Source organism: Pristiophorus japonicus, chromosome 13 (assembly GCF_044704955.1).
Source record: "Pristiophorus japonicus isolate sPriJap1 chromosome 13, sPriJap1.hap1, whole genome shotgun sequence".
NCBI classification, from domain to species: domain Eukaryota; kingdom Metazoa; phylum Chordata; class Chondrichthyes; family Pristiophoridae; genus Pristiophorus; species Pristiophorus japonicus.
In genome coordinates this window covers 107,227,388-107,241,141 of record NC_091989.1, presented here as the reverse complement: position 1 = coordinate 107,241,141, position 13,754 = coordinate 107,227,388, and the positions used below count along the sequence as shown (strand labels likewise).

The following is a 13,754-nucleotide window of genomic DNA, read 5'->3' as shown; positions in this document are numbered from 1 at the left end:
TCTTGCTTAACAATCTTTTCGTTGGAGGGGTCGAGGCCCGATTGCCGTTGGAGAGGGTCCGATTGCCGTTGGAGGGGTCCGATTGCCATTGGAGAGGGTCCGATCGCCGTTGGAGAGGGTCCGATCGCTGTTGGTAGAGGGTCCGATCGCCGTTGGAGGGGCCTGATTGCCGTTGGGAGGGTCCGATCATGGTTGGAAGGGGCCCGATCACCTGGGCGGAGGCTCACCTGGTTCGCTGGGCATCGTCGAGGATCGGGTGGGAAACTTGAGTCGACGTCGAAGAAAGAGGTCCAGGACCAGGTCGCCGTTGCAGGAGGCTCGGTCACTGGTAGTCTGGTTGGCATCGCCAATGAGAGGCATGGATGTTTGGAGAGAAGGTTCGTGCCTGAGGTAGGCCCTAATTTGTGGGATTTGTAGGATTAGGGTTTAAAGTAAACTATAAAGAAAATGTTCCCCTTATTAGTGTCTATTAAGGCTAGGGGAAGTTTAGACAGTGGGAGGGGCAGGTTTAGAGTGAAAAGTTGTCGGATGGTGGAAGATGACGAGGGTAAAGTTGTTTTGGCAGGGGAGCTCCCTAGGGAGCTGCCATTCCGGTGGCCTTCTTCCTCACCACCCTCCACCCCTCGATCGGGCCATTCCCAATGACAACCGGACTCCTCCAGTGGCGATCGGCCCTCCTCCAGTGGAGATTGGGCCTTCTTCAGCGACGGCCACTGGGCCTGGCAATTGGGCCTCCTCCCCTTCAGCGACGACTCGGCCTCTCCTTCCCCACTGGTGACCTGACATCTTCTCCCCCAGCACGTGGTGAGTACCATGGCAGTGACCACCCTGACCTTCCACACTGAACTCCAGCGGACCGCTAACCCTCTCAATGCCTGCCCCCAACCAAGCAGCAGGCCACCTATCATCAAGGGCGCTACTCAGCGCCGAGCTTGTGGCCAACATCTCGCCGTAGGCAACTAGGCTCATAAAACAGTGTCTGGTCTCCAGTAGTCTTGGACCTCCTTGCCACTGGACCAAGACCTTGCTCAGCTAAGCCCGTGTGATAGTTGGTGTGCAACGACCACCGCACGCTAAAAGAACTCACGCACAGGCATCTTCCATTCATCTAATATGAAGTTCGGGACCTGGAACGTCAGGACCTTAATGAACAACTCCAACAGCGACAGGCCGGACCGCTGCACCGCCATAGTTGCCCGAGAACTTAGACGCTTTGACACCGACATCGCTGCCCAAAGCAAGACCCGGCAGGCACGGGAAAGCCAGCTCAAGGAACATGGTGGAGGTTATACCTTTTTCTGGAAAGGAAAACCAGAGGAAGAACGCCACCTTCATGGAGTCGGCTTCGCCGTCGAAAATGAACTGGTCGGCCGTCTCAAAGACTCTCCCTGCGGGGTTAACGAATGCCTCATGACCCTTCACCTTGCCCTATCCCGAAACCAATGCGCCAGTCATCAGTGTATACGCCCCAACACTCGATGCAACGGATGAGGCTAAAGACATCCCTGTCCCGCGTCCCCATGGGCAACAGATTCTAGGTATCTTTAATGTCAGGGTCGGCAAAGACACAGCCCTCTGGGAAGGCGTGTTTGGCAGAGAGGAGGTAGGGAAATCAAACTCCAACGACGCCCTACTCCTGACAAAATGTCTAGAACACGAACTCCTCATCACCAACACCCTGTTCTGCCAAAGGGACAAATACAAGGCATTGTGGCAACATGCTCACTCCAAACACTGGCACCTGCTGGACTTATGTCATTGTCCGAGCCAGGGATCGCAAGGATGTGCACATCACTCGCGCCATGACAGGAGCTGACGACTACTGGATGGACCATCGCCTAATCCGATCCGTCATCAATATTAACATAGCCCCAAAGCAGAGAGGACAGCAGATGCAGTGCCGCAAAAAAGTTAATACCAGGGCACTTGAAGACCCAGCTAAGAGCCTATATAGCCAGCGTCTCTCAGCCATTCTGGTGTGCCTTGATGACCCTGAGATACTCAATGCCCACAACGCTTGGTCTGCCCTCCAGGCCATAACCAGTGCCTGTGAAGAAACATTTGGTTACTCAACCAGAAAACACAAGGACTGGTTTAATGAAAATGATCAGGAGATCCAAGAGCTAATAGATCGTAAGCGCAGAGCATTTTTGAGCCTCAAGCAACAACCCAACTCGGGAGCTAAAAAAGAAACGTTACAGATGGCTCAAGGCTGAGGTCCAACAAAAAACCCGGGACCTAAAGAACAGGTAGTGAATAGAGAAAACGCAAGTGATACAACAACTAGCCGACAGCCACGACATGCGAGGATTTTTCATTGCAGTCAAGGCCACCTACGGTCCAAACTCCCAAGGCCCCACCCCACTCCTGGCCAAGAGTGGGGAAACACTCAGCAAGGACACCGAGGCTGTCAGGGCCCGCTGGAAGAAGCACCTTGAAGATCTCCTCAATTGAGACTCTGCCTTTGACTCGAGTGTTCTCAACTCCATCCCGCAGCATGCTACCTGCCATCACCTCAGTGAAACCCCAACGTTGCACATGGTAGGCAAAGCCATAAAACAGCTCAAGAATAACAAGGCTACAGGTGCGGATGGAATTCCTGTCGAGGCGCTAAAATATGGCGGAGAGGCGCTGTTGGCGTGGATACATGACCTCATCGCTCTCATTTGGAGGGAGGAGAGCATGCCGGGAGATCTCAGAGATGCAGTGATCGTGTCCATTTTTAAAAAGGGGAACAAATCCGACTGCGGCAACTACAGGGGAACCTCCCTGCTATCAACCACTGGGAAGGTTGTCGCTAGAGTTGTCCTCAACCGTCTTCTCCCTTTGGACGAGGAGCACCTCCCTGAGTCACAGTGTGGATTTCATCCCCTACGGGGAACAACGGACATGATCTTTGCAGCACGACAACTGCAGAAAAAATGCAGGGAGCAGCGCCAGCCCTTATACATGGCCTTTTTCGATCTTATAAAGGCCTTTGACACTGTTGACCGTGAGGGCTTATGGAGTGTCCTCCTCCGTTTTAGATGCCCCTGAAAGTTTGTCAAATTCTTCACCTGCTCCACAACGACATGCAGGCCGTAATCCTTACCAGCGGATTCATTACAGATCCATTTCACATCCGGACCGTGGTCAAACAGGGCTACGTCATCGCTCCAACCCTCTTCTCAATCTTCCTCGCTGCCATGCTCCACCTCACTGTCAACAAGCTCCACGCTGGAGTGGAACTAAACTACAGAACTAGTGGGAAACTGTTTAATCTTCGCCACCTCTTGGTTAGGTCTAAGATCACCCCAACCTCTGTCGTTGAATTGCTGTACGCGGACGATGCCTGCGTCTGCGCACATTCTGAGGCTGAACTCCAGGATATAGTCGATGTATTCACCGAGGCATATGAAAGCATGGGCCTCACACTTAACATCCGTAAGACAAAGGTCCTCCACCATCCTATCCTCGCCGCACAGCACTGCCCCTAGACATCAAGATTCATGGCACGGCCCTCAACAATGTGGACCACTTACCATATCGCGGGAGCCTCTTGTCAACAAAGGTAGAAATTGATGCGGAGATTCAACATCGCCTCCAGTGCGCCAGTGCAGCCTTCAGCCACCTAAGGAAAAGAGTGTTCAAAGACCAGGCCCTCAAACCTACCACCAAGCTCATGGTCTACAGTGCTGTAGTAATATGGATCAGAGGCATGGACGATGTACAGAAGGCACATCAAGTCGCTGGAGATATATTACCAACAATGTCTCCGCAAGATCAAGAAAATCCCCTGGGAGGACAGGTGCACCAACATCAGGTAGTGCAGGGATCCCCTGCGGTCATCCCCCTCCAAAACAGATACACCGTTTTGGGTATTGTTGGAGGGGGATGACTCATCAGGGGAGGGCAGCAGCAGCCAAGTTCATGGCACCACGGGTGGCTCTGCGGCACAGGAGGGCACGAAGAAGATTGGGAGAGCTATAGTGGTAGGGGATTCTATTGTAAGGGGAACAGACAGACGTTTCTACGGCCGCAATCAAGACTCCAGGATGGTATGTTGCCTTCCTGGTGCAAGGGTCAAGGATGTCTCAGAGCGGCTGCAGGACATTTTGGAGGGGGGGGGAGTGGTGAACAGCCAGTTGTCGTGGTGCATATAGTACCAACGATATAGGTAAGAAATGGGATGAGGTCCTACAAGCGGAATTTAGGGAGCTAGGAGTTAAATTAAAAAGCAGGACCTCAAAGGTAGTAATCTCAGGATTGCTACCAGTGCCACGTGCTAGTCAGAGTAGGAATTGCAGGATAGCTAAGATGAATACGTGGCTTGAGGAGTGGTGCAGGAGGGAGGGATTCAAATTTCTGGGACATTGGAACCGGTTCTGGGGGAGGTGGGACCAGTACAAACCGGACGGTCTGCACCTGGGCAGGACCGGAACCGATGTCCTAGGGAGAGTGTTTGCTAGTGCTGTTGGGGAGGAGGTAAACTAATATGGCAGGGGCATGGGAATCTATGCAGGGGGACAGAGGGAAGTAAAGTGGGGGCAGAAGCAAAAGATAGAAAAAAGGAAAGTAAAAGTGGAGGGCAGAGAAACCCAAGGCAAAAATCAAAAAGGGCCACATTACAGCAAAAGTCTAAAGTGTGTTAAAAAGACAAGCCTGAAGGCTCTGTGCCTCAATGCGAAGAGTATTCGTAATAAGGTGGACGAATTAACTGCACAGGCAGCTATTAACGAATATGATATAATTGGGCCAGTGGGAGTTGTGTACAGACCACCAAACAGTAGTAGAGAGGTTGGGGATGGCATCAAACAAGAAATTAGGAATGCGTGCAATAAAGGTACAGCAGTTATCATGGGCGACTTTAATCCACTAATAGATTGGGCTAACCAAACTAGTAGCAGTACGGTGGAGGAGGATTTCCTGGAGTGCATTAAAGGTGGTTTTCTAGATTATTATGTCGAGGAACCAACTAGAGGGCTGGCCATCCTAGACTGGGTGATGTGTAACGAGAAAGGACTAATTAGCTATCTTGCTGTGCGAGACCCCTTGGAGAAGAGTGACCATAATATGGTAGAATTCTTTATTAAGATGGAGAGTGACACAGTTAATTCAGAGACCAGAGTCCTGAACTTAAGGAAAGGTAACTTCGATGGTATGAGACGTGAATTGGCTAAAATAGACTGGCGAATGATACTTAAAGGGTTGACGGTGGATAGGCAATAGCAAACATTTAAAGATTACATGGATGAACTTCAACAATGGTACATCCCTGTCTGGAGTAAAAATAAAACGGGGAAGGCTCAACCGTGGCTAACAAGGGAAATTAGGGATAGTGTTAAATCCAAGGAAGAGGCATATAAATTGGCCAGTAAAAGCAGCAAACTTGAGGACTGGAGAAATTTAGAATTCAGCAAGAGGAGGACAAAGAGTTTAATTAGGAGGGGGGAAATAGAGTATGAGAGGAAGCTTGCTGGGAACATAAAAGCTTCTATAGATTTGTGAAGAGAAAAAGATTAGTGAAGACAAATGTAGGTCCCTTGAAGTCAGAATCAGCTGAATTTATAATGGGGACCAAAGAAATGGCAGGCCAATTGCTCAAATACTTTCGGTCTGTCTTTACGAAAGAAGACATAAATAACCTTCCGGCAATACTAGGGGACCGAGGGTCTAGCAAGAAGGAGGAACTGAAGGAAATCCTTATTAGTCAGGAAATTGTGTTAGGGAAATTGATGGGATTGAAGGCCGATAAATCCCCAGGGCCTGATAGTCTGCATCCCATAGTAATTAAGGAAATGGCTCCAGAAATAGTGGATGCATTGGTGATCATTTTCCAACAGTCTATCGACTCTGGATCAGGTCCTATGGACTGGAGGGTAGTTAATGTAACAACACTTTTTAAAAAAGGAGGGAGAGAGAAAACGGGGAATTATAGACCGGTTAGCCTGACATCAGTAGTGGGGAAAATGTTGGAATCAATTATTAAAGATGAAATAGCAGTGCATTTGGAAAGCAGTGACAGAATCGGTCCAAGTCAGCATGGATTTATGAAAGGGAAATCCTGCTTGACAAATCTTCTAGAATTTTTTGTGGATGTATCTAGTAGAGTGGACAAGGGAGAACCAGTGTGAATGTGGTGTATTTGGACTTTCAAAAGGCTTTTGACAAGATCCCACACAAGAGATTGGTGTGTAAAATTAAAGCACATGGTATTGGGGGTAATGTACTGACGTGGATAGAAAACTGGTTGGCAGACAGGAAGCAGAGAGTCGGGATAAACGGGTCCTTTTCAGAATGGCAGGCAGTGACTAGTGGGTGCCGCAGAGCTTAGTGCTGGGACCCCAGCTATTTTAATATATATCAATGATTTAGATGAAGGAATTGAGTGTAATATCTCCAAGTTTGCAGATGACACTAAGCTGGGTGGCGGTGTGAGCTGTGAGGAGGATGCTAAGAGGCTGCAACGTGACTTGGACAGGTTAGGTGAGTGGGCATATGCATGGCAGATGCAGTATAATGTGGATAAATGAGAGACAGACTATTATCTGAATGGTGACAGATTAGGAAAATGGGAGGTGCAACGAGACCTAGGTGTCATGGTACATCAGTCATTGAAGGTTGGCATGCAGGTACAGCAGGCGATGAAGAAGGCAAATGGCATGTTGGCCTTCATCGCTAGGGGATTTGAGTATAGGAGCAGGGAGGTCTTGCTGCAGCTGTACAGAGCCTTGGTGAGGCCTCACCTGGAATATTGTGTTCAGTTTTGGTCTCCTAATCTGAGGAAGGACGTTCTTGCCATTGAGGAAGTGCAGCGAAGGTTCACCAGACTGATTCCCGGGATGGCAGCACTGACATATGAGGAGAGACTGGAGCAACTGGGCCTGTATTCACTGGAGTTTAGAAGAATGAGAGGAGATCTCATAGAAACATATAAAATTTTGACGGGACTGGACAGGTTAGATGCAGGAAGAATGTTCCCGATGTTGGGGGAGTCCAGAACCAGAGGTCATAAGAACATAAGAATTAGGAACAGGAGTAGGCCATCTAGCCCCTCGGGCCTGCTCCACCATTCAACAAGATCATGGCTGATCTGGCCGTGGACTCGGCTCCACTTACCCGCCCACTTCCCGTAACCCTTAATTCCCTTATTGGTCACAGTCTAAGGATAAGGGGTAAAGCCATTTAGGACCGAGATGAGGAGAAACTTCTTCACTCAGAGAATTGTTAACCTGTGGAATTCTCTTCCGCAGAGAGTTGTTGATGCCAGTTCGTTAGATATATTCAAGAGGGAGTTGGATATGGTCCTTATGGTTAAAGGGATCAAGGGGTATGGAGAGAAAGCAGGAAAGGGGTTCTGAGGTGAATGATCAGCCATGATCTTATTGAATGGTCGTGCAGGCTCGAAGGGCCGAATGGCCTACTCCTGCACCTATTTTCGATGTTTCTATCAGTGTCCTCGCGCAGGCTAACATCCCCAGCATTGAAGCACTAAACACTCGATCAGCTTCGCTGGGCAGGCCACTTAGTTCGCATGCCAGACACAAGACTCCCGAAGCAATTGTTCTACGCAGAGCTCCTTCATGGCAAACGAACCAAAGGTGGGCAGTGGAAACGTTACAAAGACACCCTCAAAGCCTCCCTGGTGAAGTGCGACATCACCACTGACACCTGGGAGACCCTGGCCGAAGACTGCCCTAGGTGGAGAAAGTGCATCTGGGAGGGCGTTGAGCTCTTCGAATCTCAATGCTGCGAGCGTGAAGAGGTCAGGCGCAGACAGTGGAAGGAGCGTGTGATAAATCAGTGCCATCCCGCCTTCCCCCGACGAGTATCTGTCCCACCTGTGACACGGTCTGTGAATTTCGTGTTGGACTGTTCAGCCACCAAAGAACTCACTTTCGGAGTGGAAGCAAGTCTTCCTCGATTTCGAGGGACTGCCTATGAACAAATAACAACCTTTTACATAGCACCTTATCGAATGCCTTTTGGAAATCCAAATATTCTACATCCACTGGTTCCCCATTATCTACCCTGCAGGTTACATCTTCAAAAGGCTCTAATAAATTTGTTAAACACAATTTCCTTTTGATAAAACCATGTTGACTCTGCCTAATCATATTATGATTTTTGAAGTTGCCTGTTACAACTTCCTTAATAATGGATGCCAGCATTTTCCCGACGACTGATGTCAGGCTAACGGGCCTGTATTTCCCCGTTTGCTCTTTCCCTCCTTTCTTGAATATTTGCTACCTTCCAATCCGCTGCGACCGTTCTAGAATCTAGGGAACTTTGGAAGCTCACAACCAATGCAGCCACTATCGCTGCAGCCACTTATTTTAGAATTGTATTAGATCAAAGCCATTTATCTCTATTTGTACCATTAATTTATCTATCTTGTTATGAATGCTTCATGCATTCGGATAAAGAGCCTTTAATTTTAACTTTTTACCATTATTCCCTACTTTCATCTTATTCGCTGATGCAATTTTGCCGTTAAACTCTCTGTCCCTTCCTGTCACACTCTGCTTTACTCATCCAGGGAGCCCTAGCTTTGGATGCCTTTCCTTTCCCCCTCATGGGAATGTCTGTACCCAAACCATCACTTCTTTGAAGGCCTCCCATCTACTGTTACCTGCCAATTTTGATTCCAATTCAACTGGGCCAGATCCCATTTCAACTGACTGAAATTAGCTCTCCTCTAGTTGAGCATTCTCATGTTTGATTGCTCCTTCTTTCCATAATTGCTCTAAACCTAATGATATTGTGATCACTGTTCCCAAATGCCCCCCCATTGAACCATTATCCACTTATCCCACCCACTTCATTCCCCAGAAGCAGATCCAGCACTGTTTCCTTCCTTATTTGGCTGATCAAGAAAGTTCTTTTGTACACATTTCAGGAACTCCTCTCCCTCTTTGCCCTTAACACTGCTATTTTCCCTGACTATGTTCAGATAATTGAAGTCCCTCCAATGACACAGATACAGCATGCATTGTTTAATCTAACACCTTATCAATAAGCAAAAAATTGTTATATTAATGTATTATATAAAATAATTGATGTTCTTAATGCCTATTAAACTTTAATTTGCAATTAATATATATTGCATTGTCAGAAAATGGTAGCATTATACTTACAGACGCAAGCAGCTGCAATTAGTCGTTCTGCTATGTATGGTGTATGGCAGTTTAAGAAGGCAGGCTGCACCAGATAGCTGCCGAAGGTGATAGCAATAACTGCCTGTGCAGTGGGCTCAATAATAAGTATAGACGTCCAAAGTCTAATGAAGCCAGCTAAATTACCAAATGCTTCCAAAATGTATGCATAGCTCGCACCAGATTTTGTGATGGTTGTACCCAGTTCAGCAAAGCAGAGGCCTCCAATCATTGAGAAAAGTCCCCCAACAGCCCATACAATCAGGGATAGACCGTAGGAGCCGGTTTGCTTGAAGACTCCACCTGGAGAAACAAATATCCCCGATCCAATAATGTTTCCAACTATAAGAGTGACACCATTCAATAAAGAAAACTCCTTTTTTAGTGTTACTGATTCGTCTTTGTATGGAACGGTTTCTGTGGTCTCAACGTACTTAGTTAACTTAGAGTCATTGGAATAAATGTTGGGCCTAGCTGGCCTGAAGCTGTTGGTTTCCTTCATCATCTTGAAGTATAATGTTGCGCTGAGAAGCAGCTATCTAGAAAGATGAAACAGAGGAAGTGACTGGAGAATTTTGGAATATTATATATTGTTTTATTCATGCTATTTCTATTGTTCTTTCATAGCTTACCATCTGACCATTTCTATTAAGATTGCAAAATGGTAAGCAAATAGTTTTTTGTTCTTATTCACGTTCAGTTTTATTCTAAAACTAAACTGGATTATAAACTATAAAAATGAATGGAGCAAGCTAGTCTTGTGCTAATGTATAGTGAAATCAAGGAAATTGTTAAACTGATACTACCATGAATGGTACCAACCTTATTGCTAATCTCCAATTAAGACTCACTTTTTCAAAATGCTTGTTGACGAACATTTTAAAGTTTTATTTGGAGCTAGTATACATACATACATTCACAGCACACTATGTATCAACTCACAAATGATTCACTAAGTAGCTTCTGCTAAGTTTTTATATTCTATCATTAGCTCTGTGGTAACATGCATTGCAAACAAGAATTCTGTATACAGTAGTTAACCACTTAACTACTGCAGTTAGTTTGAATTTTCATTCAGCGCATATTCTTGATGCTCCCTTTTTAAATAATGTCTGTGCTTGGAATAAAGTTTGGCTTAAGTAGATCCAAAATGTGTGCTTTCATGAAGTCTGATGTACAGTACTACTAGAGACCAGGTGCACACTAACCACTAGACCACCTGGAACTACTGATGTATCTGCCCTCTTGAAATAAAATGCATAGGCCTAGAAATTCGGTACCGCCCGGTTTGGGGTTGGTAACACTTGCGAGTTGCGAGACTTTACAGCAGGTGCAGAAGTCTTGCCTTGTGATAAATTGGGGATACCGGCCCCAAGAGGAAATGGAACGCTAAATCAAGCACTCCACTTCCATTCTGGGGTGGGAGCAGGGCACACGGCTCTGCAGCGCTACGCACTGGGCCACGTATATGAGGGGCTGCTGCATACGAGGGGCTCTTCCCTGAATTAAATGGAAGGGCCCAAGCTGCATATATTGGGAATCCACCTCCCTGGATCACCGGCGAGCCGCACGATCAGCCCGGCACTCAAGCAGAATGCCGGGCTGAGCGATCGTGGCACCAACTCCACGTCTAAAGCGGTACCAGAGCAGAAAAGACAACAGGAGGATTTTTTCAGGAGCAGCCGGCCACCTTCCCTTTAAATTTTGCCCCAGTAGCGGCCAGCCACTGGGTATGCGTCTCCTGAAGCTGTCACTGTTATAGCCCGGCGCAGCTTCAGGGGGTGAAACCCAATTTAGGTGCCGGGGCGCTAACGGGGTGATGCGCACGGCAATGACCTCACGATCTCCGGGCGCATGAGATCAGGGTGCAACAGTTGCACCCCTGCTAAACTTGCGCCAAAGTGAGCAGGAATCGTAGCGGTGCCGCGCCCGGTCGTAAAGTAATTTGCGCCCTGTTAGCGCCCCCCAAATTTCTCCCCCATATATTCCTTCAACAAGGACTTGGACATAGGTTCTTCTACTAGACCACATGAGATTACACGGGTAAGTTACGAACCTGCGTTGCCAGTGGGAAGTGCCCGAATTTCTGATATGCACTGCCAGCAGGCGAGGTTCCCTGCTGACAACATGAAATTATACCGTAAATATATATTATGGAAGAAATCAGTTGCAAAACCATTTGAGTGGCGGGGAACAATACATACCTTCCTATCATGAAAACCAATCAACTTGACCCTCATCTCAGACCCAAAGGTTATAGCTGATGAGGCCATCTGGTAAAAATGTTCCTACAAAATACTAGATCCTATGCTGGCTTTAAAGGAATTTTTTGGGTCATTTTTCTCTCTTCCACGACTGCATATGCCAATGCTTCTGGTTGCCAATGCAGCTACCAGTAGAAGACAAAAAACTAATGGTGGATCAATAAAACCAAGAATACATATGAAGCTGAGCATTATATCTCTCCCATGAACACTACTATGGAAAAGTAGCCAAAATTGTGATATGCTCAAGGCCACCTGCTAGTTTAAAAAGGAACTGGAAGTGGCACTTCAGTGGAGCAACATGTATTTACCTGCAGATCCCCAGACAATCACCAGGATTGGTGATTCTGTGCTGCTCCTGTTCTGTCACAGTAACTGGTGGAAACCTTGTTACATGGGTAAACGAGGTTTCTGCTGAAGAGACAGCAATAGAGCAGGAGAAGCACCAAATAAATTACTGGCGAATTAGTTTCTAATCTTTGTTGGGTCATCGGGGGAAGTACTAAGCAGAGGGACATCCTTCTAACCCCACCCCTGCTCACCCCCCACTTCCCAATGTCTGGATTACAGTGGACTTCTTTCTGGCAGGTCCTTGTGGTTGGTTACACAGGAGCATTGGCCTAGCAACTCAATAGCTTAGAACTGAGACATACAGACCAGGAAAGTTCCTGGTTTGATGTCCAATCTGTGTTGAGTTAGCTGAATGTCACCTGTGATTAGGAGTGCTACAATTCGCCAGTGTCTTCAGAATATGGAGGGGACACAATTTAGTCTCACAATGTTGGTGTTACTAATTGCTATCCAAAATGTGGAAATGTGATCTCTGTGTGTCTGTCTGAGGAATTAGCTATGACGGGCTCAGCTGTGATGTCCTCTCCTATCAACTAGCCCACCAACACTCATTGTCCAGGGTTGTCCACGAACAACAGTTACTGGGACATATTGGAGTGCTGCTAGCGGCTGTACCATGTACCCCAATATAATCTGCCCATACCTTCAGAAGAACAAGTGAGAAAGTTGAAGGAAAATGTAGGAGCACACTACTTGATTGTTCCTCACACAGGGAATGGTGGGTACCTAAGAAAAAGGGGAGGAGAGGGGGGCGGAAGAGAAAAAGATGGGGGGGGGAAGAGAAAAAGATGGGGGGGGGGGAAGAGAAGAAGATGGGGGGGGGAAGAGAGAAGACAACGAAGAAGCCCCGCACGCAGCCGATGCTGGGCTGCCGCCGCCACCGACTCTTCAGGCAGGGCCCGCCCCAGTGAGATGTGGGCGGGCGGGCCCCGCCGACGACGAAGAAGCCGGGCCCCGCCGAGGACTTTGGACGGGGCCAGCATGCAGCCGATGCCGGGCTGCTGCCGCTGCCGCCGACTCTTCGGGCAGGGCCCGCCCCAGCGAGAGTCTGGGCGGGCGGGCCCTGCCGCCGAGGTAAGATGCGCAGGCCACTCGGCCGGGAATAGGGGCGACGTCCCTTCGGCCTGGGATAGGGTCGTCGCCCCAGAGACAGGATGCCGGCATCTACTGCGCATGCGTGCAGCTGCCGGCACTATTTTCGGCGCAGGGCTGTAGCTCCGCCCCCAGCAGCTCCTGCTGCGCAGCGCCGAGGTGGAATTGGGCCTACAGCTATCTGAGAATCGTGAGGTAAGTATTCGGCGCAATTTTTGTTCTATAAATTAGGCGGGCCTCTCCAATGTGTGCCGTTCTAGCGGGCGGCCGAAACTTGACCCCCATGAAACTACCAGATTGTCTTAAAAACCCATCTAGTTCACTAATGTCTTTTAAGAAATTTGCCATCCTTACCTGGTCTGGCAATGTGGTTGACTCTTAACTATCCTCTGAAATAGCCTTGCAAGACACTCAGTGTAACAAACCTTCAAGAAACAATAATAAAAATAAAACTGGATGGACCATCTGGCATCGGCTTTGGACACGACAGCGGCATACCCAACCCAGTCGACCCTGCAAAGTCCTCCTCACTAACATCTGGGGACTTGTGCCAAAATTGGGAGAACTGTCTCACAGACTAATCAAGCAACAGACTGACATAGTCATACTCACAGAATCAGACCTCATGGGCCCAAGTTTCCCTAAAAATAAATAATGGCGCTCACTTACCTGGATGCCAGTTTTTATTTGGCCCCTCAGCACTGAAAATAAAAAACAAAGTCTCCTTCTATTATGCGCACCTTCTGGAGCCGGCGCTACCCAAGCTGAACTCGCAGGGCGTGGTTTCAAGTGTGCCCCGGAACCGCACAGTGCATGTGCTCCAGGAAAAAAAACGGGCACGTAATTGCGCATGAGCAAAGAAAACATTTTATTTATTTTTTTTAAAACGCACGGCGCATGCGCACAAAAAACC

General features: G+C 48.0%; 1 protein-coding gene across 1 annotated transcript in view; it reads right to left on the bottom strand.

Annotated features, from left to right (window-relative positions):
• Positions 1 to 13,754, bottom strand: part of LOC139278745 (Y+L amino acid transporter 2-like) — a 121,979-nt gene that overhangs the window by 85,694 nt on the left and 22,531 nt on the right. The window contains exon 2 of the mRNA XM_070897838.1: positions 9,117 to 9,673. Coding sequence (XP_070753939.1) covers positions 9,117 to 9,639 — 523 coding nt within the window. The 5' untranslated portion in view covers positions 9,640 to 9,673. The remainder of the gene's footprint in view (positions 1 to 9,116; positions 9,674 to 13,754) is intronic.